This window comes from Lates calcarifer, linkage group LG1 (assembly GCF_001640805.2).
Source record: "Lates calcarifer isolate ASB-BC8 linkage group LG1, TLL_Latcal_v3, whole genome shotgun sequence".
NCBI lineage: Eukaryota > Metazoa > Chordata > Actinopteri > Centropomidae > Lates > Lates calcarifer.
Genome location: NC_066833.1, coordinates 9,639,835 through 9,665,223, shown reverse-complemented (window position 1 = coordinate 9,665,223; position 25,389 = coordinate 9,639,835). Strand labels below are relative to the sequence as shown.

The 25,389-nt window shown below is 43.1% G+C and overlaps 2 protein-coding genes across 7 annotated transcripts; both read right to left on the bottom strand.

The window, feature by feature from the left end:
- Positions 1–13,437, bottom strand: slc39a10 (solute carrier family 39 member 10). Its single transcript, XM_018683164.2, has 9 exons — positions 13,268–13,437; positions 12,783–12,960; positions 7,579–7,754; positions 7,081–7,245; positions 6,879–6,987; positions 6,382–6,696; positions 5,220–5,300; positions 2,572–2,762; positions 1–2,389 (listed from the first exon to the last, which is right to left on the bottom strand). Exons 1-9 carry the CDS (start codon positions 13,421–13,423, stop codon positions 2,237–2,239), a joined length of 1,524 nt encoding a protein of 507 aa, XP_018538680.1. The 5' UTR covers positions 13,424–13,437; the 3' UTR covers positions 1–2,236.
- A 166-nt stretch (positions 13,438–13,603) lies between these two features.
- Positions 13,604–25,155, bottom strand: LOC127142365 (zinc transporter ZIP10). Of its 6 annotated transcripts, none has more exons than XM_051069997.1 (3): positions 25,027–25,155; positions 16,875–16,954; positions 13,604–14,462 (listed from the first exon to the last, which is right to left on the bottom strand). In XM_051069997.1, exon 3 carries the CDS (start codon positions 14,439–14,441, stop codon positions 13,848–13,850), a length of 594 nt encoding a protein of 197 aa, XP_050925954.1. In that variant the 5' UTR covers positions 14,442–14,462; positions 16,875–16,954; positions 25,027–25,155; the 3' UTR covers positions 13,604–13,847. The 6 variants fall into 6 exon arrangements, with proteins under 6 accessions (XP_050925954.1, XP_050925951.1, XP_050925952.1 ...); XM_051069994.1 differs by lacking the exon at positions 25,027–25,155 and adding an exon at positions 24,527–24,680; XM_051069995.1 differs by lacking the exon at positions 25,027–25,155 and adding an exon at positions 20,954–21,110.
- Positions 25,156–25,389: the final 234 nt, after the last annotated feature.

Sequence of the window (25,389 nt, the reverse complement as noted above, 5' to 3'; positions counted from 1 at the left end):
TCAAGGATCTTATCAGAGTTTATTTTCTTTTTGTAATGGGGAGAATGCACAGACAAGGCAAACAGCACAGATGTCACATTTTACATTTTATATTCAGATTGCTAAACAAATATACATACAACAAAGCAAAAAAAAAAATGCGAACAATTGTTTCATTTTACGGACTTTTTTTTGTCCAATGAACTGTGAAGAAACTTTGTATTTGGGGCGTAGAGTCTGAAGTGTCACTTACTCTTATGAAATACATGACAGGACAGTTTAGATTTAAATCATAGGTGTAACACAGGAAAAATACTGGTAATCCTTTAAAAAAACATGATCAAAATGAATAATAATGATGTTAGAACAGTATGAAATTACATTCAGGTCCTGTTTAATCATTTTTAGCACTGAAATTAGATATGAACACAAGATGAAATAATAAAATGGCTGTAAGAGATGAAGACGATGCAGATGATGGGTTCTGTTCTGCTGCTTGCATGTTTGATTTTAGCTTAAAAAAAAGGCTCGTAACACTAGTTACACTACACCCCATGATCTTCACACACACTTAATTTAAAAAGTAACAAATGTTGTCAATATTTTAACTTGGCAGTACAAAGAATGAAAACAACTCTACACTCGACACGATGTCTGTACCGTTTCACTCATGCTTCATGCACGACTCAGTCAGATCGATAACATGACGATGATTTACAGCCAGTTAAGACACAGACGATGGATGTCACACAGTGACAGGATAAATGAAGCCACACACATTATCTGTGTGCTCCAGCAGCTGAAGCTAGGCTAACTAACTTAGCATGTCAATGGAATGTCAGGGCAGGGGTCGGGGGTCAGGTGGAGAGGGGGGCAGCGTCAAGCACCAGCCACTGAAATGCCACGCTCGGGCCAGATTTGGCACGGTCACCAGATTGGACTGTTCACACCCAAACAAACAGGAGTAATGGTTGTAAAAGAAAAATTAAAAACAATAATAATAATGATCTTTTGTCTTGTGGTTTGACAACCATTAGAAGAGCAGGGGGGCGCTCGTCTGAAAACACAGTGACGCAGGAGTGCTGTCCTCGATTGTCAGGAAGTTCAATGATTCGAAAAGGAACAAACATTTTGCTTTTAGCTGCTCGGCTACTGACACTATAAAGACTTCATGTATTTACAGTACATCAAAAAAAATCTGCATTAATGTGACAACTCAACCTCCTACTGTCATTAAGCGTCCACTGCGGGGCGGTCCGATCGGACAAAGCACCGCTTAGGAACTCAAAGAGGCACCCTAAATAAACTACACAACTCTTTGATGAGAATGTGTTTCACATTTTGAAGCTGCTGATTCTTATAAAGAAATATAAAATATAAAGGCCTACCAAGCCTACAGATTGTCAAAACCTTAAAAAAAATTGGTCAGACACTTTCTAAACAACAAAAAAAGAAACATTCATTACTGTAAATGCTAATTTGTAAAGGCTTTGGCAGCTGTGTTAGTTATTATTATTATTATTCAACTACAGAAGGTTTAACAACCCCACAAACTTCATTAGACAATTAAACCTAAGTCAAAGTAATAAATGGAGAATGCAGCAAAACTATAACACGTACGGTCAGGGGAACACTTTTCTAGTTTGACACAGCAGCTTTTCAGGAGAAGCAACGCGAGCTAAAGTTTTTTACTCTCAGCTGAGGCGAGCTCTGCGATGTTGTAGTGCTGCTCCAGTGGCCAGGGCTTGGCACACCGAGACGCGACACGACTGATGCGATAAGTTGGCGACGGATAGGCGGGTGGGATGCGCACCACAGATGATGGGACACAGCACAGGGGGGGTACGAGACGGCGACACAGGAGGAGGGGGATACGGCGACAAACATGCTAACAACAGGAGATGATGGAGAGCGCCATGACAGCAGGAAGACGGGCCCTGCTCCACCTCAGTATCTACAGCTCTGTTTTCTTTAATGGTTCAGAGCAGAGGTGGTGTTTTCTGGTTGAAGCTTTATTTTTTTTTTTTTGCTGCACAGGGAGCAGACAGATTGGAGCTGACGGAGGAGATGGTGTCATGAGATATGCATAAACCGCCGCTGCATGATTGGAAATGGAGGCACGGGGCTGTGAATGAGACTCACATTGCATGCAGGACTGGGATGCGTTACACTGCAAACAAAGCGTGATAAGGCCAAGAAGAACAATACTGAAACATCCAGCTCTCCCCCTCCTCCTCCTCTTCTTCCTCTTCTTCTACTAAAAGCCAAAATCAAAAACGATGCGGTCCTCGAAGATGGCGATGAGCAGCATGATGCCGAACCCGGTCAGCATGCCCAGGTTCTGCAGGATAAAGTGTCCCAGCTGGCAGCGCTTGTGGTCCTCGCTGTCCCCGTGAAGCATTTCTGGCAGCTATGAGAGAGAGACAGAGCAACCAGTTGGTGATGAGAGACAGACTTCCCCTGGATTAGCATTGCAGATCAGGAGGCAGAGGAGAAAGTGAAAGTTAAGCTGATGTTTGAAAGGAGGGAAGGAGGGAAGGGGAGGGGGGTAATTATCACTCTGGGGCTGTCGAATGCACCGTGCCAACTCACCATATCCACCAGAGCCACGTAGAGGAACATGCCAGCTGTGATGGCGAAGATCCAGTTGGTGACATTGTGTGTGTACTGGCCCACAACCGTGCCGATCAGCATGCCAACGTAGGCCATGAGGGCGGACAGCAGATTGTAGACAATGGCCTGCTTCACCGACATCCCGGCTTTCAGCAGCACCGCAAAGTCACCTGTCAGCCACGACACACACACACACATATGTTTAAACACCATTACACCAATTTCCACGTGTCCGTCTCTCATTCTGACACACAGCTCCCAACATGCAACACTGGTGTCACGACTGATTCTGCCGCGTTCACAAGTTGTATGTAAAGGTGTAAAGCAGTGACAGCACCGCGTCCAGTTCCTGTTTACAGTTTGCAAACTCTCTGCTCCCTGTCGGTGAAAAGGCTCTGGCACATGTCACGCTGTGTATTTTTTCCTGTTTCTGACTCCCTCCACACAGCTGAGAAACAGACCAGGAGCCGCTCTTTCCAAGAAATATGTCTTTAACTCCCCCTCTGTTGCACTTATGATTACATATGCATGCCGTAGCCTCTCTACCCTCTTCAATCATCGCCGGGCCAAATGCGGGAAGAGGCCCAAGTCTCAGCGGAAACGCCCTGGATTTGGAAAGAGAGATGAATACTGAGAAGGGGGTGGCCTACATTTCCTGCTCCGTGTAACAAGCGGCCTCTTTTCCTCGCTAATTACCACAATGAATATATTACCACTCTGCTCTCATCCATCAATCAAAGCCAGGGGGAAAAAAGCAAGTGAAGTTAAAGAAAGACAATCTGCACACACCTCACTTTCAATGGCCTGTTTTTTTTTTTATTGCTGCCTCCCCAGTCCCAGTCCCTCAGACACTCAGACACGCCTTCCGTCGCCTCATCTACTGCAATTAACACACCCATCACTGCCAATTAGCTTCACTCTGGGTGGTTAAAGAACCCTCATAATCATCATCTTTGCCATCCAGCTGCCAGTCGCAGGGAACAGCTTTTGTGTTCGGGAGGAGCTGAGAGCTGCACTCGTCAAACCGCTGGGTTTGTCTGACGAGCCGCCAGACAGGGGAGGAGGAGGTTGAAGCCTCCTTGAAAAACGGGCACTGAATTAAATGGGAAATGTGAAATTGCGTGGACAGAAAAGAGAGCGATCTCTCGAATCCTCACACGCTGCTTGAGACAGGACGTGCTGCAGTTAACCATCTGGAAACTCGAGCACAAGAGAGTGAAAATAAAGAGACAAAAAGTTCTTCTTCTACACAATCCTGAAGCCTGAATAGAGGACGGGAATCGCATTGCATTCTGGGTTGTCGCCGCGATGTTCCTGTTCACGCAGAAACCAAAACATACGACAGATGACGACGGGTAACGAGGATGAAGACACTAAAGAACGATCAGAGAAAAACTGAACCACAAGAAAATCACAAGCAAGACAGAGAGAAAGCATTAGGCTAATTTCAGCCTGTACAATACAGTAACTGTACTCTTTCTAAATAACGCTCCTCTGCCTGGTTTACATCTCATAGTTCTTCTTACTTAATATTTGATGTGGCACTTTAATATCTTCACATCTTTTACCTTGTAGTTGCACTAATTTGTACAGTGAATCTTTCAGAGGTGAAGTAGTTTTGTGTCGTTTATTATTCTGGTGTAGGAGAAGGAGCAGGAGCTTCACTGTCTTCATCGTCCAAGCTAACGGCAACGACTTCTGTGTGCCCACGGTGTAAAGACAGGACCCAGTCAGGATCAAACTGTCCCAGCATCAACTTTCAAATCCAAAACCAAAGTCAGTCTCCATCTATCTCCAGTCTACACTCGCGTTTGTGTGAACCAATGGCCCATAATGCATTGCATAACTGACGTACTGAGCTCTACAACAGATTACTGACAGTGTCCACTCTCCTCACATATTTCCCCCTTTTCTCCCCCAGACAACAGCAGGACAGGATGCTGCAGGGCAGACAAACACAGGCTATTATTCACCAGTTCACAAACTGCCATAATCGACACTACTCTATTCATCAAGCACACAAACGAGGCATGGAAAGTGCAGCGTGATGAGACACATCATTAGTACTGATCTGCAGTGGATGGCCCCATTGTCTGCCCCGCTCTCGCCACCTCTCTCCTCTCACTATAAACAAACAGGCAGAGGAGAGCACCGCAAACAAAACTGCTCGAATCAACCCGAATCAAAAGGGTCCTCGGAGACAACACATCTGAATGCAAATGAACGCACCGGCAGCTGTAACCGTCTCTGAGTCTGACTGTATTGAACAACGTGTGCCAGGCGCAGTGCATCATCTTCACTGACAGGCCATTTCGCCGCTGTCAGACAAAAAGCTGTTAATCTGGCCCCCCCCCAAAAAAAGAGTGATGATTATTGACACCGCTGGGTTTCTAACAGGTTTCAGGGGACAGATGATCACAAGACTCACTCAGACTCGCACTAAAGTTTCAGCTCAAGTGGGAAAAAGAGCAGAGGCAGTGATTTAAACCCCAAATTAACATTATGTGAACTAACTGTGCAGCCTCTGCTCAGCTTTGTTCTGAATAAATGAAGTGTGGAGTGTGTAACGACTAACTGACTTGTTGTTTTTTTTATTTTAACACTTTCTCTTGGTGCGCTCCACTCACCGAGTTCATGAGGTAATTCATGGCAGAAAACAGCCACTGATGTGCTGATGCCTCCCGTCAGGTTTGCACTAAACGCTGCACCTGTGGAGAAAAGTTCACAGTGTCAGAGAACGGAAAAGTTCAACATTACTTCATTTTAAAAAAATCGAAGATGTGGGCAGATTTTCAGAGGCGACAGCAAAACAGAGACTCGGTAAGAGTCCCATTTATTTTTCACAGAGACAGTGTTACGTGATGTACAGTTGGACTTTTATTTTTCAAAATAAATAATAGTAAATAATAGTACTCTTTGGAATCAGTGCAGTATTGATCAATAACAGTGAACCCTGCTGCAGTGTGCAAACGTCCACATCAAAGATTTAGATAAACCATTTTACTACTATAATCGCTTTTTATCTTAACCAGACTCCATTGACAAAAGCAGTAATTTAACTGATGAGAACACACTAACACTGCTCCCTCTGTCTGTTAGTTTGTTAAGTTACCATATGGTACTTTTACTCATGTAAATAATCTGATTACTTCCTCCAACAGTGAAAGTCAATCAATAACCCAGACAAACTAACCGATCGAGGCAGTGGTATTCCAGCAGCTCCTGTGTTGTGCTCGGTAAAATTACTGTTTTTGTCAATGGAGTCTGGTAGTGATTGTCAGGTAGTCTGTTCTTGATCAATAATGCACCGATTCCAGAGTTTTGTCTCCTGTTTTGTTCCAAAATACCAGATTATCCTTTCACTTGTCAACGTATTTGGCTATTTACAATCCATGTTCCTTAGATATGTGACTTATGAAACCCTGGATCTGGATCTGTGTTTTTGAGACTGTAATTGGCAGATTGTTAATATTATCTGTATCTGTATATCTGAGTTAATTTCAGTATATGATGGAAAGCAGGAGCAATTTTCTGGCTTTGTTCTTTCTTATTGGTTATTGAGTTACAGCCATTTTTAAACCTTAATTGTCTCACTCTCCATCTGATGCCAGCTTAAAGTCCCAGGATGTTGAATGTAGATGTAACTATAGATGGTTAACACCTGTCTCTGAGGTCTGACTGAAATGCCGTACTTTGGCAGCATCAAACACACTAACATTTGCTGGTGGATTTACACAGGAATTCTTGTGTGTTGTGTTGCACAGTGGACACACTGCAGAGGGTTGTTACCTATAGCCAGGCCGTCACTGAAGTTATGCATGCCGTCGCCCATTATGACCATCCAGGCGATGCTGGCTATCCCCGCATCCTTCATCTCCTGGTCTGAGTGGCAGTTCCCTCCATGAGAGTGGCCGTGGCCGTGGCTGTGCGAGTGTCTGTGCTGCTTGGCCTTGCGTCCGTTTTCCTTGGTGGGTGACAGGGGGTCCTGTTGGGGGTTTGCGGGTGTCAGCGGCGTCTTGTTGGTGGGAGAGTCGGGCGTCTGGAGCTCTGTGAGCTGCGTGTCGTTGTGACCGTTGTCGCAGGAGACGACCGTGCTGTCGGGGTCTGGAAGAAGAGAAGAGATGAGAGGGGTGTGTTTCAGCCCGAGGTTAACGAATCGCTGTGGGACGTGAGCTGCTGTAGCGATGTCTGTGTGTCCAGGTCATGGTACATCTTCAAGAAAACTATAAGAAGTCCAGTTGTCTTCAGCTCTGGCACTTGAGACTGCTGTAACGACTGCTTCTTACCTTCACTGAGCGGCTTCAGGTGGAGCCACTCTGCGTCTGAGCGCCGGTTTAGCTTGTGATCCGACAACTTCCTGCCGATCTTTCCCTCCTCACTCACCTTCTTCATGCCCTGAAAGCAGCAACACAGCTTTATTTCTCTATCCAGCAGCTGCTTGTGATAATAACTGCCAGGTTCGGCCAACAGGGCTCACGCTCATCTTACCCTTTGGTCTTTGTAGTGCTTAAACATGCCGATGCAGTGTTCGATGATGAACAGGAGGTAGATGCCGGCTAGCGCCGTCAGCCCCTTCCACACTCCATCAAAGGCCGTTACCAGATCGGTGTCGTGGCTCGACCCGTGCTCGCCGTGGTCGTGCTGCCCTTGGGACTGAGAGCAGAGAGAGCAACAGAAGACGATGAGAGGCGGAAAAGGATAACACATTCATCAGGACATGGATTTTTATCTCAAATCCCTGATGCCTCTTAAACCACTGATCAGAAAGAGCAGTGTACTCACAAAATCGCTCATAAAAAGAGCAATATTCGAATTAGCTGAGCTGTGAAACACAAGAATTCCACTAAACTTTTTTACAGAAATGTTTTATACAACATAACACGACAGCATAAACTATATTGTCGACATAAAAATAACTCATATAAGCTTTCTTCTTGCTCCACAAAAGATTTTTACTCGTCTTCCGGCTCTCTGTGGAATACTCACATGAGGCAGCAGGTGTAGTAGAGCGTCGCCACTGAGCGTGCCCACTGCCAGCGCCACCAGGAAGGTGAGCAGGAACTTGAAGCAGGATTGGTTGAGGATGGGCACGAGCACCACGCCCAGCAGAGACAGCAGGCTGATGATGGTGATGGACACGAAGCCCCAGACCCAGACCCAGACTGGAGAAAGAGAGGAAGAAAGAAAAAGCTAAATTATCTTGATACAGGAGAATAAATACGACATGAGCAGCTCTATCGTCGCTCGACTTCTGCCTGGATGTTTATTTCCGATCCTGTTCACATGTGAGGGAAACTATGCTCCGGAGGTTTTCCGATCCATGTGTCCTTGTGATGACACACGCTGCCTACGGCAAGAAACGTGAAGTGACATCTCAGCAGAATTTTACTCGCCTCATTTTTCATTCAAGGCTGCGCTCGTGAGACATGAAGCAGAAGAGGAGAAGTCAGAAACGTACACTATCATTTAAACTGTCAGTCCGGCTGTCAGCCCGTGACGCATTTCAAAACAGCACGAGACAGAGTGAGAAAAAGTTTAGAATTCTTTCGTCACAGAGGACAAAATGTTTAATGTGCTATGAAATTCAATGTAACAGCAAAGTGGGTGGTGTGTTTGCTGAAGTAATGCTGGGTCCTTCACTGCTGACATTCAGCTGTACTGTAGGGCATCCACTGACTAAAACACAGCGTGCATGAAATGCACATCTTACAGACAATTGACTTCTGTTTGGTATTTCAGAAACATGTCACAACACACTTGACTACTGCTCTGCACATGCAGTACTGAAAGGTACAGCACAGTATATTTGTTCCTCACTGATTTAGCGTTGATACCAGAGTTCATTCATTCAAAATACCAAAATAATCCTTAGTCGCAGCCCTAAAATACACCAGCAGCACTGATAAAGCTTAGCTCTCACACAGACAAGGACAAACGCTAACACTTAGCCGGAGGGAATAATGACTGATAACAGTAAAAACACACAGGCAACACACTTCCTCTCCTCATCTAATCGACCCCAGGTGGTGTCGCTTGTGAAGAGATGATCTGAAACATGTCTTATGCCTGACAGAGCAGACTTTAGAGCGACTGAATCAAGCTGTTACTGTCCCATTACCCAGCTGTAGGGTTTAAAAAAAAAAAAAACATCACAAAAAAACAGCCTGAGCCGAGGCAGCAGTGTCTGCAATCAGAGAACAGGAGGCTGGAGTTCCTCCTGGGGGAAATATTTCAAGTGAAGAGGCGGACGCTGATGCTTAAGTACTGATTACACAGTCGCTTGTCTTTAGCATTGGGGAAGCTCGCTCCCCAAACCCAGACTTCTGATTGCAGGTCTACATGTGTCCTCTGGAGCCATTTGGTGTTTTGATGATGGTGGTGGTGGTAGCATATGGTTCACATTATTTTCATACTCATCAAAACAACAAGAGGCCCCATGTTGTGTGTGGAGGCATTTGTTACAGTCCTCCACACATTTATTTAGACTTTTCCAGATTTTAGATACAACTGATTCTGTGTTTTTGTCTCTGTTGACCATCACTGGCTGATACATGGCCAAACAAAGCAGCGCCCTCAGCTTCACATTCTGCTACAGCTATAAACTGCCAGTTTATCGACTGTACGTGTTATGGAGAGAGCCTCATGATTAGGAAGGACAAACCGGACGTGCTAAATTCATTTTCTCATCATACTTGAAGATGTCTAAATGTAATAACCCTCACTTCTGCGTTTTACTGTTACAACCATTTTCAAAGTGCCTTACAAAAGTAGAGACGCCACAGTCGACTGCTTTCCTATTTGTTGCATCAGGCGGAACATGGCGTAACCCTGAGAGGCAACTGTATATCAGCCCGACAGTACATCAGGTCCTTCACACTTGTGCAGCTCATCTACTTCTCTGTCTCATTACCTTTATGCAGTTGTGGTTTTGTACGTGTGGATGTGGGCAGGGTGATAGAAGGCGGCGATAAGGAAACAAAAGAGAAGAGAAGGAGAACCACTGGTCTGTGTCTTCTCTCCAATTACGCATCTCCTTTGAGCCGTGGCTCAGAAAAATGGCCTAGGATGTCGCTTAGACTCTCCTAATTGGCACAGTGCAAAAAGAGAGAGGTGTGGGGGACCAGTGAGAAACCTGGCTGAAAATTTTCTGAGCTCCCCCACGGATGCCGGCAGGAGGTAAATGAGAGGTAGCTCTGCGGTGTGTGGTGATGTCTGTGGCTCAGGCTTTGGTACACCACTGCAGAGTATCCAGCGCCTCTGGTTTTCCACTAATGAGCAGCCATTCCTGCCCTTTTGACTTATCCGTGCTGTCTTTCCTCGTGGTCATTACCATTTTTATGATTGTTTTCAGTGGTGGCGCTCCACTGCCTCAGGCACATGTGATACAGGTGTCTCCAGAGGGGCGAGTGTGTTTAATAATTAAAGATTTAGGAGTGCGCACATAAAGGGAATTCCTCCAATCTCACAGTTCAACCTAAATGACACTGTTACTCCAAAACTGGGAGGAGTTCACAAAAGCAGCTTTTGCAGCTAATGATCTTTTCCGTCATAAAAACAGCACTTTCTGCCTCTAATTAAAATAAATTCAGGGTGTGCTGAACATCTTATGACCCCACACAAGTGACAGCTTCTTATCCACTGTGCATAACCAAAATCCAGTGTCACTGCAGGCATAATAACAAACATGAGGACAGCGTGGTCAGATTGAGTATTATACAGGTTCACGGTGTGTTTTTATCCCAGGTGTGGGACGGCTCACACACAGCATAACAGATAAATCCTAAGCCACAAAGATTTGCAGCCTGCTCTTTGGTTTTGTGTGCAGAAAGTGTGATTACTGGTCCTGGTTTGATTTGTGGTGAGATTTTATGGCTTTATTTCATGACCTGTAACTCATTAACTTTAAAACACTGTGATTTCACAATTTGCATTCTCATAAACCTACAAACACTGTGAAGTCCCAGAGGGAGGATTAACACTGACCTTCATTCTTTATGGCTCATCTTACAGCCTTTTTCACTGCTCAGTTTTCTCTGTGATTATTGTTAATTCAGAGATTTGGAGCACGAAGTGAAAGAAAAGAAAAGTCTTTTTCAACACGAGTGAGATGAATCCATAAAAAGAGTGCTGCAGTTAGCGATCATGTCAAGACTATCTCATGATACACTGTGATTTGGCGAACTGGCCGCCTGTTCATTCAAACATTAACTTTAACTCCCTCTCTTCCTGGAAGCAGTGGAGCTGGACTGACTCTTCCACACTGCTCTCCTGATACATTCACTGCCTGTCAGCTTGGCCAGTAGCGATGCATATGCTCACTGGGACTTGTGATTGACTGACAGAATAAATCAACTGATGATTATGGTAAATACTTGCTGCATCCACATCCAGGTCTAAAAATAACCAACATCTCTTGCCACTCATTATTCGCAAATCCGGCTCCATCTGTGAGACCTTTGTGGATATAAATAAAGGTTAAATAAATGTGACTGTGATATTGTGGTGGTGTGGCTGCACAAGTGTTATAAAGATCAAAGAGCACAGTTAACAACAAAAAGGAAAAACACTTCTCTCACTATGAGGCTGTGCTTACAGCTCCGAGTGACTGTAAAACTCATCCTGAGGCATTCAGAGACATCAGAGATGATTTCTTCTTCATCTCTAAATACAAGTTAAATAAGCATCTGCGACATGGAAACAAAAAACCCCTTGATATTAGTCAGGAACAGGCTTTTCAAGTCAGATTTGCTCTCAAATTATATGCACCGACTCGGAATATCCTGGTTTTTATACTAATGTCAGTGTTGAAATTACTCTCTGATGATGAGTATTCACTGCAGCTCTGAATGGCAGGAAATGTAGGAAAAAGTCATCCTCATTCACTGAGGGCCTGCCCTCTCCATGTACTGAAAATGAGAGGGGATGGAGCAAACAGTGGTGGGCATACCCAGGAGATAACGGGTACCATTCCTGCTTCACCTCAATTATTACCATCAGTATAAAATATGGCTTGATTAGTTCAAATAAACATCCTATTATGCAGGTCTTCTCCTCCTTCCCAAGAGAAGGAGCTCTAGGTTATAGATTCTGATAGCATCAAATTATAAACCCAATGGTTTATGGTGATGTCCCTGCGGTTTCCCGCTTGTGAAGATAGCTGCTTCCTCTGGCCCAAGGCAACAGATAAAGACAACAACTTACAGTTGACTTTTTTCCCCACAAATTCATTTCACTATACATGTTATTCTACAGCTAGTTTCACGGTAAATTAATCCAATATTTCAGTGGAATATAAATGTTTTACCTTCTCACCGATTATTGTCTCCATCCATCCTCTGTCTTTTGTCTTATTGAGGTAAAGTCGCTGCCTGAGGTGCGCTCACAGTGGTGATGATATCACTGTGTTATTAGGTTTTGACTACAAACACAGATCAGCTGAACAAACACACTGAGTGGATTCAGATACAAATCGTGTACTGGAAGGTGAAAAGGTACTGTTTCCTGAACCATTGTGCAAATAAAGCTTGTCACAGAGCAGGTAATGTTAAAAGACTGAACGCTGGCTGTATCCAAGCGTTACATGTTTGCGTCTTTGCTCTAGAGCAGGAGCCAGGACCGATTAAAAATATGTTTATTGCCATTTGTACTCCTAGATGCCGTAGGAAATATTTATATTTTAAACTTTTCAACCTAAATACTTGAGAGCTGTTTCATAGAAATGAACTTAAACAAATGAAATTTGAATACTTTTAAACACAGAGCTCTTTCTGAAGTTATGTCCAGATTCACCACTCGTGTTTTCTGGTGCAGTAATTCCTCACCCTTTCACCAGAAAAAATCTTTTGTCGTTAAACTCTGGGTGATTTGTAATCAGATGCTTTAGCTTGCCTGCTTTATGGCTTCACCTGAAGACACATGACATATTTTGGTCTTCCCATTCAAGATAACTCTCGTCATATTTTCTCAGTTGTGCTTGATGTATCCATTGTCGCTAGCTGACAACGCAAAATATGCTGCTAAAGACAAACTAAGGCAGCGAGTGACGTTCGCATGCTTTTAAAACAACCTCTTCTTTTACCAGGGTATTAGTTTTGTTCACAGCAGTGGTTACGTCAAGAGGTCTGGGCTCTCTGTAGTGTTTAGGTTGACACTTTAACTTGGACTGGATCAATAAGATACTCGGCTCTTACCAGAACTGACGGGCTCCAGGACTTCCTGCTCGACATCCATCTGGTGGTAATGGCGGATGCAGACGCGGCTATCTATCTGGTAGACCAGGGCCGGACACAGGTAGGTGAACTGGCTGGGGGAGATGAGTGAATCTGGACTCAGGCCGTAGTAGGTGAGGAGCTGAGTCAGGTTCAAACACTGGAGAGAGAGAACAGAAGAAAGGTGAGATAATAATCCAAACTTGTCAAATACTGCTTAAAACTATAGCTTATTTAAAATATATCTTTCAATCGATGACTGTTTGGAACATCCTGACACTCTGACAGCAGAGTGGGATAAAAAGTGAAACCACTGGAATCACCTGAAGCAAACAGTCAAATTTTATCCCACATGGAACGAGTGTTGACTTGATTTTAAAAGACAGGAAGCTACGATGTTGCTCTGGCTCCTGTGCCAGGTAACATTTCATCACAGACACAGAAAAACAAGGTTAAAGAAGTCTCACCTCCTCATGCTGATGTGACAGTCCACCTGGGATGCTGGGACAGGACGGGGCCCTGCAAAGTCCGGGTGTCGAGCTCTCCCGGTGCCTCTCTCTTATCTTTATGAGAATGATCGTGACCGTGCAGGTGTTCATGTTCATGGTCGTGGTCGTGGTCATCAGATGGAGGTGAAGGGGTTTTGTTGCGCCCTCTTTGTCCTCTGACCCGCCCTGGATTTCTGGGCTTCTTGGTCCGGCTTTCTGTCGGGGCAGGAGAGGACTGTGGCTCCCGAGGAACCTGGGACAGCTCCGGTTGGGAAGAGGGCACCTGCTCCGGGTTGATGGGAGGAATGTCTGTGCTGGTTTGTATTTGATGAACGTGATTGTGGTCGTGGTCGTGATCACCGTGTGGGTGAGAGGTCAGGTCCTTGTGATCAGACGGAGCCTGCACCTGCTCGTGTTTGTGCTCTTTGTCATGTGATCGTGATCATGATCGTGTAGGTCCTGCACATGTCCATGAGAATGTTTATGGTCACTATCCTTCCCCTTGGCGTGATCATGATTATGTTCTGCATCATGATCATGATCGTGGTCGTGATCATGTTTATGGTCGTGCCCTGCAGGTGCACCAGCAACCGGACTGGCAGCAGTCGTCTGCTGGCTGCACCGTGTAGGAACCTGTTCTGTGCCGGGCTGAGTGGGAGCCGGGCTTGTGGTGTGGATGAGCGTGCCCGTGGCCGTGCCCCCGCCCATGCCCGTGCCTGTGATCCTGATCGTGGCCGTCACTGGTGGATGAATGTGAGTGAAGCCCCTCCTGCATATCCAGCAAGTCGAGGTGGGCTACATGGTCGTGGCCCAGATCCTCGTGATCCACATCCACCACCTTTACTTCACCTAGACCCAAGCTAAACAGCAGACTCTGAAATCCCTGGAAGTCCATCCGGTCCTTCTGGCCGTAGCGCCTGAACAGCTGCTGGATGTAGAAGCGCTGCTCCTCCTCCAGAGCGTCCCCATGGGAGCTCCCGGACTCTGGTGTCACGGTGGCTCCTCTCACGTACGAAGCGTCAGAGATCTGCAGGTCGCTGTGGACGTGGCTGTGGTCGGCGTGGTGGTGTTCTCCATGGCAGTGGTTGCACTGATGGAAGAGGAAGGTGAACACACACAGGAAACAGAACTTGGTGTGCACGTGGACTCGCATTGTCCCGTCACTTCTGGTCCCCTGTGAAAACAAGACAGGCGATCAGTTTTTGATGAAATGCAGAGAACTTTGTCTCGAGTCAGCGGAAGTTATTTTCTGAATTGTTTAACGACTCATACAAGTTGTGTAGTTTAAACGTTATTTTAATAAAGCAACAGAGAACAAGACTAGTGAGAAAATAAATGTTTGTATGTCCGGCCATCTGCCCTGCAGACTGAGTGAGCATTGTTGTGTTTTTACTGGCGAGTTTATATTTGTCACTGGTGCTCCATAAACTTCACGTGGTGCTATTAACTTCATCATGTGGGCTTCAAAACTCTGAGAACTTTGAAATGATTTTAAAACAGAAACAGGCTTTTTAAAATTATTATTACTTTGTGGTTCCATGAAATGCGAGGCAGGCAGTTAAATGAGAAATTTAAAACTATTTTGTAGATGAAAACAGAGTTTCTGAGAATTGTTTTCAGGCCTCACAGTCACAGTCTGAGCAGCTGCATCTGTTTTATATACAAAATAAAATCAAACTGTAATCCAATGCAAGCAGTTGTGGTCCACTGTTATGGTGTTGCATTAGAAAAACAAAAAACAAAAGTATTATGGGTAAAAGACAAGAGGCATGGAGTAGCTTTTACTCAGACTCTGTTTAAAAAAGATTATGAACAGAAACTACTAGTATCAGATTAATCAGTCCTGATGTAATTAAATCAATAATCAATATTGGCCCTGAAAAGTCTGATTAGTGTTTGCATTGACACACTGATATCTTATCATTTGACAGGGTTGCAACAGTTCACATATAATTATAAAGAAACACAGGAAGAATTAGGATAATAAGCCTGAACATCAGACATAAAAAAAACACCTAAGCTGCCACCATTAGCTTAGAATAACAGATCTAATAGGTGAATCAGGGGAGTCGTCTGTAGCACAATAAACTCTCTGTTGAGAATTGTGTAACAAATTGCTTGTTTCCCTCCACTCTAAAAAGCCTGAAGCAGCAATATCATTCCAGTCAAATGATCCTCATAAGGTCTTGTGAAGCCTGCGGGTGGTTGATGTGTGAGGGGTGGGGGTAGAGTAGAATAAAGGGAGGTCAGATGAGGAGCACTACTGGGTAATGGTTAGATGGCACACCTCAGAGACCAGACACACACACACACACACACACACACAGATCTTTGGCAGTCAGCTTGTTAGCAATGTTTTTACTAGAGCTAGTAACGACTGTGGGAGCGACAACAACAACAAAAAGACAACAAGATGACTACTCAATACTCTGAAGAAGCAAGAACCTGCTAGACAAAAAACGCAAATAGAACATCGATGAATTCACAACAATTTATCCAACAAAAATAAATGAATACCTAATTATACAGTATCTGTAAGCATCCCGCTTAAATATTTTACAGATAAAACAATTTTAAAAAGTGAGACAAAGCCTTCCTCAAAGCCTTGATCATTGACCAGACGACATCAATAGCTTATCAGACGATGACTATTAACTCATTATTCAGTTCCCTCTCCCCATGTAACAAGATTAAGAGCTTGTGTATAGGTAAAGTAGAGTTTTAAAGTTCTGGGTGATCTGATCTAATATAATGGACACTTTTTTGTCAGAATCTAAATGCAGATTATTGTTGTCACTGCACAAATTACACTAAACAAAAATCAAAACAGCCACAAGAGACCAAAGGTGTTCACTTTTACAATGAGTCATCCAGGTGATAAACCACCTTTAAAGGACCTTAAGTACGGCACACACACTTCAAAAACCACCACAAAAATCACTGATTAATTAACACTGACTTCATTCGTTCATTTAAAATTACCTTGAGAAAACTGGAAGCGAGGCTACTTACCACGGTGTGTGCCCTTGACTGAGTGGTGTGTGAAATTAAGTTTGGCAAAGGGGGGTGAATGATGGCGCGCTGACTCAAGGCTGCAGACGTTATAAGTGCGGTTACAAGCCGACTTCACGGCTGTCGACAAGACAGTGTTTATAAACATGAGACAACAGTGACCTATGAACCTCACAGCAAATAGGTTGGGGCAAAGCCAAGACCTACTTCTAAGAGCACACCCTCTAAAGCAGCAACAGAGCTCGCTGTGTTTTCCTGATTAGAATCTTTCCTCTGTTCGGCCTTTAAGGGGAAAACGGAGAAAAAAGAGAATCTCAATCTAAAAAGTAAGCGTCACAAATTCATTTTAAGTGTGCCCATTTTATATTTTCTCTGAAGTGAGACTGAGTATTCACTTATTTTCTGCGTACATTTACAACTTGATCTTCTAATGAATGAAATAAAAATCACTGCACTGTGTCTTTGTTTCTGTTAAAGGGATGAAATCACTGTTTCACTGTCTCAACACCAGACAAGTAAATACTCCTGTCATTACACTCATTACACTGTGAAATGTGTTAACTTGGTAACTCACTGTAATACGATTCCTCCTGTTTGACCCCCAGTCCTGGTGCTACTGTATGAGGGGGTTTTCCAACTCTTCTGACACATGCACTGTGGGAAAACATGGGAGAAGACGATGAATTAAATTCAGACTCATTCATGTAGACTTCTGTAATACACACATATATATATATATATAAATCTGTAAATGCTCGACTAAACTGTACTTCTAAAGGCCTTTTCACTTAGAGTGAGATGCAAATATACAACGCAAAAATGCGAGATACTTGCCCGCGAATATACAGAAGCTGAAGCTGCACCGCAGCCAATTCCCGACATATTTTTTAGGATGTTTGTGGGACAGTTTGAGGTCCTGTGGGAGGAGGAGGCGGCGGTGGTGCCTTTATTTGCAGTGCAAAAGCTCAGAAAAATCAACCTCCTTTTGAAAAAAATAATCACTTTTTGTTGCGCAGTATTCGCATTCTGTGTGAAGGTACTCATAACGAAAAACAGCTGGAAAAAATTAATTAATTAATCATTAAAAAAATGCCCTCAGTCTGAAAAGACCTTAAGAGTAGTTATTTTGCGAAATACTTTTACTACTTACTGATAAAATACATGTACTTTTACTCCAGTACTTTGGGCTACATGCTTCTCGTCATTTTCATATATCTATAAATAAACTCAGCTGAGCTTTGACGCTCGGACTCAGAGATAATCATTAGCCTAATAGCCAGGGGCTCCCTCAAATAAAATAGCCCAGGGTGGGAGGTCTGCTTACTGGAGCTCACACTGCTAACTGCTACATGGGAGCTAACATTAGCATTTTGATCTGAATTGGATCTCACTCAGAGTACAGTCTAGACCTGGTCTGTATGAAAACATTATCTCATATTTCCCTGCTTCATACACACACTATTAATCATAAAGGTACTAAAACAATGACCATATCTTGTGGGTGTATAAATACTTTTTTACTCTTACTCAGTTATTTTATGAGTACTTTTACCTCTACTCGAGTCATTGTATCATCACCACTGCCAGAGACGTTCATTCATTCATTCACTTTTTAATGAATAGCACTGGTGTGGGCAGGCTGGGGACCCAGCCCGTGATGCCTTCAACTGCACTCTTGAACAAATCAATTAAGATGACAGGAGTCAGCATGGATCAGTGTCAAATATGGTAAAAGAGAGCTCACTCATTGCTGAGAGATGACGACTTATTCACAGGGAGGTTTGTGAGGGTGCTGCATTTTTGGAGACACCGGCACAAAGCCAAAATCTTGCACGTGGAGAGACGCTCAGTCCTAATTTAAAGCAGAATTTGTCTGGCTAATCAAAATCACAAGGACTACATCAAAACCCCAGCTGAGTGTCGCTTTTTGTTTCATTCATGAGCGGATACCGTGCAGGGTTTCTCTCAGGAAATTGGGTAGCAAAGGTGGTAAGGCCCCTGAGGGGTCGGTCTTTATTTCAGGTGTGGCAGTTGGCATTCGCTATAATACACAGCAGGAAACCCTGCTGAGCAAATGTGGAGTCCAGTGATGATTACTGAGCTGCATAAAGTATTCACAGCGATAAACAGGTCTAAAAACTGCCTGAAAATTACACCTGTGCTGGGCTTATAATCATGTTTTTATGTACTGTATGTGTGACCTTTTAGAAGTCTGCTAGACCACAACACAATAAAGCTTTTTCACTGTGGACACTTGAACATGTCACAGTAGGGAAAGAAACTGTCATAACTTACTGAGACACTTGTGTTTTCCCTTCTATGACAAATCAAAATGTCTGCTGTATGAAAAAGGCCTTTAGTGAACCATAATACTGGAAGAAACACTTACAGGTGCATTCAATTACCAGTCAAAGTAATGGAGCAATTAGCTTCTCACTGATGAATAGCAATCAGCAGAGAAAAGAGGAATGTAAATCAGTGTACGAGGATCATAAATACTTTTTTTAAAATTAATATTCTTTACAAAACGTGAAAAGTGCAGTAGGATACAAACAAGATAAACAAATATAAATAAATGTTGTTGCTGTCAATTCTGAAGCCTTTATCTCTACACTACTCCTTCCCACAAATATTTTTCCCATGTCTTTTCCAGGTTGTCCATGACAACAAGAACCTTGTTATTTCTCAAGGGGGAAAAAAAAAAGACTTTGGCCTTAAGCTGCTTCATATGATTCTCACACGACCATACACATTCTTCTCATCTCTGTATCAAGCCACTGTCTGCGAGGAAACAGAAAGAGTAATGAAGCGAAAAAAAATTCTATTCTGGTATTCCAGAAATGACAGCAAACGTCTGGTTACTGTTACTAAATAATTCAGAAATAAATGAGTGTTTTGTTTTTGCCACTGATCCTGATCTGATTTATGTTTCTTACAAAAATCAACACACTCAGGATTGACATGCACTACAACTAATTAAGCTGATAATGAACATCTCTGCATTAAGACAAACGTAACCTGACATTTGACACAATATTCAACAGTGTTTTTAATAATATACTTTACGCTCCAATAGTTAGAGAAGTGTGTTCAAACTAAGATTTCTGTTGCTCTTTAAGGTAAGAATAAATAAAAAACAATGTCTTCTAAAGAGCAAATGAAGTTAAATTCAATGTTTGGGCTAGTTGCTCACTAAGAGAAAAGATTAGATGCTTGCTGACAGATAAATTGTTTTGTGTGTTCACTTGTGTTTACATGATGTATTTTACTACAACTTTAAAGACAATATTTTAAACTTAAAATGTGCATGTGGTTTCTGAAGCAGCATAATATTACGAGCTTTTGAAATCCAATCAATCTTTAAAAAGCAAAGCAGTTTCCCAGAGCTGTGATGGGTTAGGTTGGGATCAGAAACTATTAAGCCTCCTTTTTTTGATTCCATACTCTTTATGCCAGGGAAGCTTTGACAACCAGAAGCTTGCTCAGAGTGCAGGGTGAGGCACACAATTTGTTCTTGAGACAGAAAATAAAAACATGTCAGAGTGGAGGTTTTCTTAGTAAGACCTGAGGCACAAGAGTGCAGATGTCAGCCGCCACATGGACCCAACTCGCTGCAAATGGTCTGTGGGAATCTTGGAGGACAATAAAGTAAGAAAAAAAAAAGAGACGAGACACCTGAGTTCAGGTGATCCATGTGACGAGCTGACATCTAGAGAAATAACAGCTTGTGAACTGTATTCAACGCTGTGTCCTAAGCATTCATTTGACTTGTGGTGAGGCGGCGCACTGAGACGTTACAGCACCGCCGGACAAAATGTGAAATCACTACAGCTTAGCTTAAGTGTCCACAAGAAGCACGGGCAAGTACATGCTGTGTGTTTACAGGTGTACTGCTTTTGTCATAACACGGACAAACACTCAGGACTGCTGAAAAACAAAAAGAAATATTGATCAAGGTTGTCATTATGACAAGTTGAACCAGCAATCCTCCGAACAAAAGCAGCTATCGTGTGGTCGATTTCCTGCAAATCTCCTGACTCAAGTACCTGACACAGTCTCATTGCAGCAGACTCAGCTCAGGTGGTCTAAGGCAGAGACACATATGTTTCAGTATGAGCACATCCCAGTGCACCTGTCATTGACCGAATTAGAAGACAAATTAATGACCAAGAAAAGTCTGAGGCAGGCAAATTACCAGCTTCACCAAACAGCTTTAAATGCCCGTGTCAGTGGCTTAAATAGTAGTAAATAGAAAACAAGCCTGACCCGCCGCATCGTTCAGCAAATACTTTAACACTTTGGGATAACATGACACAAGCAGGTTCAAAGGAAACCAGTGGACACAGGCCGCAACTTCCCCTGAACTTCTCACAAGTCAAACACCACATCAAGCTCAGGTTTCGTGGGTCAACATCTCTGACAGAAGATGCCGAATATAGTCCTGAATTCCTCGGGTGGAAGTGAGGAGCTGCGGCGCAAAACAGCGAGTGATCTCTGCGGTGAGACGCAGGTGCACGGCTGATGCTCTGTGGCCTGGAAGCGTGTTCATCGCAGTGCAAAAGAGTGCGAGACCACAAGGCTAGAAGTAAACAGAACAATCAGCTGAGTGATACACTGAAATAACACCTTGGCAAAACACAGGCTAATGCTTACCTCTAGACAGAAATAAGCCAACGAGGACGGGAGCTCACACCACACCAAAACAAAATGTTCACGCCCAGCACCGACATAACGAACAGGTTGAAATGTTTTGAGGAGTTTGAGTCCAGTGACTTAACTAATTTGTACAGGGAGGAGGGGGGAGCCACAGTGTGTGTGTGTGTGTGTGTGTGTGTGTTTCAGTCAGGGAGCTGAGTCTAGGATCAACCACCTGACCTGCTACTCATGATGTACAGTATATTTGTGTAGCTGCATGGACACGGGTGTAAATCAGCAGACTGAAAAGAGCAAGATGTACCACACTGCCCCAACACAGCGTTCTCCCTGATCCTCCTTGTTCATTAAAAAATGAGATCTTAACCTACAAACACGAGATGCAATGACTTGTGTGAGTCGTTTAACAACATCATTGGGCTGGTGGTGAAATAAAAGGATAATGATGCAATTTCAATGAGGAAAGAACTGATTATACCATAATAAATGTCTAAACTTTCCTCTTTTGCAAGTTGTTGCAGACAAATGTAAATGTTCAGTAGCTCAAAGGATTATTTAAATTTAGTTTAACCTCGTTGTTTTCAAACATTTATTCAGAATCAGGCCTGATAAGGTTAGAAATACATGATGGTGACTGTTGCTACTGACAAAATTCAAGTGTAGGAGGACAGCCGTATGGTCAAAACACCCTGTGTGTATGAGCAGCTGTGGTGTGGGAATGGTGTTACACGTGGCACAAACTGTGGACATATGAGCACTAAAACAAATAGACCAGCTACGCCTGTGTTTACTGTATTCTAATTTGAAACTTGCAGTTGGCAGCAACAGTCACTTCACTGATAGTCTGTACTGTAAGATTCAAGGTGGAGTTACATTTAAAAAGAGTTTAACCTTCAGTAAGATAGATGTTTTTTCTGATAATTTAGAGTTTGTTTAGTCACGTAAATTTCAGCATCACTGTGTTTAATATCCTCATCGTGTAGCTTTGTCCTCAATGGACCAGAAACAACAGAAAACAACAGAAAAAGAACCTCAGGCTGCATACTCTCCAGTTGTCCCAAAACCTCCAAGCCAGGACATGACAATGCAATCCTGTGTTTGCTTTCTTTGTATCCCTGTGTAAAGCAAAAAATAGGCAGCAAATCTCCTGTAAACAGTTACATTTACAGGCCTAAGTTTTCTGTCCACATACAGTAAGCCTACTTTAGATGTTTAGCAAGCAAAGCCGAGAAAAAACAACCAACAATTCCAACAGCAGCATTCAAAGTGTGGGTATTTGATATGAGAGACAAAGATAGTTGCACTGCAGAGCTGCTGGACTCATGAGGTCCCATCTGTGTTTGCACTCAGCCGTATCACTGTACATCTTGGGATGTTTGGGACTTTGGGTGTGTTTACGTAATCAACAGTTATTCATTTAGCACTGTAAGCACTTTAAAATGCACAATAACTCTGTGGAATAGCGTCACGCTTTATTTTCAAGCTGCAATCATAAAGGGCTGCTTGTATGTTGCAGCTGTTAATAAGGTTTGGTTACACCGCTTAACACCAAAAGGGGAACTCCAATCATATCAGAAACAAAGGCCTTTACAGTTCTTAAAGCATGGTAATGGTTAGTTGATAAGCATGGTGCATATGGAGGAACAGGTGACTGTACATATGTGACACAAATCGGTTTAATTTATTAAAAGGAATTGACGTGTCAGCACTGAATCTGTGTTATTTCAGGTCACACCGTCTCTAATCCTGAGAGCGTAACATCTTGCCTTGTCAGATTATTTAGATTAGCTGTATTTTTTTTACCAGTGCACCTATAATTTTGAGTTGTATCATTTGTCTTGTGTTTTGATGAACTCTTCCATAACTTGTATGATGGGAAACGTTTCGGCATCCTACATGACAAGACCCACTTTGTTAATTCTGGGTCAGGTGCCTCCAAATCACACTAGGAATATTATTTTAGTAGCTTCATTAAATGCCAACAACAAAAAAAAACTTTAGAAAAAGAGTGTTTTATAAATATTGTCATGTGAGCAAGGAGCACACACTCACATTCTGTGGGCGGTGTTGGATAATGGCTTGTAATATTAGGTACAGTGTACAGTGATTAGCTTGTTAACTGATTGGAGCAATCACAGGCCAAACTGGATTTATATTTCCAAAGCAATTACCCAAATTAAAATGTGATTCAGCACCAGGAGCTCATATGGGACTGAGAGCCAGACCTGATGTTTGTGGTTACTATATCTGACCTTATCTCTTTTTTTAACCTAATGACAATCAGCCTTTGGGTTAAAAAAGGACTTATCTTATGGCTGAAACATTCAGATCAGGAAGGTCAGTCATGTGGTTTTGTTTTTGCTGGAGTATCATAAGCACCACACTTCCTGTCATCCCCGTGGGGAGACATAACCATGTGACTCCTGGCTTCTGTAAGGTATTTGCCTGCATATATTGTACAATTTATCTTTTCTTCCTCGACCTGTCAGCACTTGGTGTGTTAATTGAGAAGTGTCTAAGTCCACCACAGAGCAAATCCAGCAAAAACTTAGAGATAGAATTTAAAATATGGAAGAGAAAAGCTGTGCCACAGGTGGGATAAATAAAGTCTATCTTAATCTTAATCTCTTAAATCTTGGGAACTTGTTGCACATCTGCATCTCACTTCTCCAAGATTACAAAACCCATCAAGGATAATGTGCAGATATTTTAGAGGAGGGGAGCTGACAGTAGTATCGTTTAATATTAGATTTAGATTAAAATTTGAATTAACATGAATGTACTGGTTTATAAAGATGCCACGTGACTGTGTGAAATTAAATAAATGCACATTTTATGATTAATTTCTGCCTAGATTTCTGTATGAAATAAATGCGTGTAACTCGTTTATCCAGAACTTCATTAAAACACAGCCATGGGAACAATAATAACACCGTCTTGATGTGACCACAGGCAGTCATTTCTCTGCTGAGGGTCCCACACATGCAAAATAACACGGATTAAAAACGCGATTTAAATTTCAGAAAACAACAGACAAACGCAGCCATGCTGCTGGTTACCGAGGCGGAGCAGCGAAACCGCCCATCACAATCAGTCTGATCAACGGAGGCTGCTTCCGCGCTGCACGTGGTGCGCATAATGCAACACTGCGCGAGCTTGCCACTCTTCCTCGTGACAGGAACGTTACTACACAACCGCAGCGCCTTAAACCGGTCAAACTGTTAAAGTAACCAGCACATAACTACTCCCGAATATCCACAGAAACACCCGTACACTTGCCCACCACCCCGGAGATAGAAGTTAAAAAGCAGCCAGGCCCGTTTGTTTTGTTTGACTCGGACGGGCTAACGCTAGCCCGCAAAGGAAGGCAACAATTCAGACAGCTAACGTTAGCTAGCGACTCACAGGAAATTAGCTTTCAGTGTACAAAGAGCAACGCTAATATACGCTGTCTGAGAGCCCGTAACTAACGTTCACAACGGCGGTTAGCAACATCTACACGTTGTGGCAAACGCTGCCCGGGTCCATGTTGTGGGAGTGAATGATAACAAATGGGTTTTTTTATATAGTTACCTCACTCGAGTGCCGTGTGCATCTCCTCTCCGCTCGGTACCAAAAAAAAAAAAAAAAAGGGAAAAAAACCGTCTGGTTTACGTCAACGCACGAGAGGGCAGCCATTCACCAACGGCTCCTGCGGGGTTTCCGTAGAATGGCGGCAGGGGAACACAAGCAGGCTGCGCTAAGTGCGCAGTGCGCCGAAGAAAGCACTGACGTTTCTTTGCGCCAGATTGTCTGGGCTGTCATATGACTAGCTGAGGAAATGATGTTCAGAAAACAATGAATAACCGCCACAGCACAGACAGAACAAAGCTGCCATGATTTAAATACACCCTCTAATTATGACTCATATCATCTCTGTGTTTTGGAAAGCTTTTAAACACAGTAAGATGATGTTATAACCTTTTAATAGAAACTATAAATGTTTGGTTTGTCATTAATTATCATGTCTACATAGAAAGAAAAATATTATATATTAGCACCAAAATCAAAACTGTAGTTCAAAATTGCTTTACCAGGTCAGTGTGGTCTTGTCTTCGTTCAAAAAACATAAAAAATTAGGCAAATGTGCCACAGAAAAACACAAATAAAGGTATAATAAACCTTATTTAAAGTCTTCACAAAGTGCTGTGAAACTGCTGGTAAGTTAGACCGAAGCACAATGAGGACAAAGTGGGAAAAAAAACAGAATAAGCTCTGCAATCCATCAGGCAGAGAGAGGAGAGAAGAGCTGAATATGCAATTGAAACCAGCTGAATCTGTCTTTTTTGGCATGCAGGTTCCCCATTCAACTAGGTCTGCCACAGGTTTGAACTAACACACACTTAACAAACTACTGCAGCCTAAGAACAGTGCATTTTACAGTAATTACCTGAATG

What these genes read in the sequence shown, in the direction of transcription:
- slc39a10 (XM_018683164.2), bottom strand. Translation starts at nt 13,423, where the DNA reads ATGACCACGACCACGACCATGAACATGAACACCTGCACGGTCACGATC. An exon ending in TGTCACATCAGCATGAGGAG is followed by an intron (nt 12,961 to 13,267) that starts GTGAGACTTCTT and finishes CTCTCTCTCCAG; the next exon opens with TGTTTGAACCTGACTCAGCT. An exon ending in TACTACACCTGCTGCCTCAT is followed by an intron (nt 7,246 to 7,578) that starts GTGAGTATTCCA and finishes CTCTGCTCTCAG; the next exon opens with TCCCAAGGGCAGCACGACCA.
- LOC127142365 (XM_051069997.1), bottom strand. Translation starts at nt 14,441, where the DNA reads ATGCGAGTCCACGTGCACACCAAGTTCTGTTTCCTGTGTGTGTTCACC.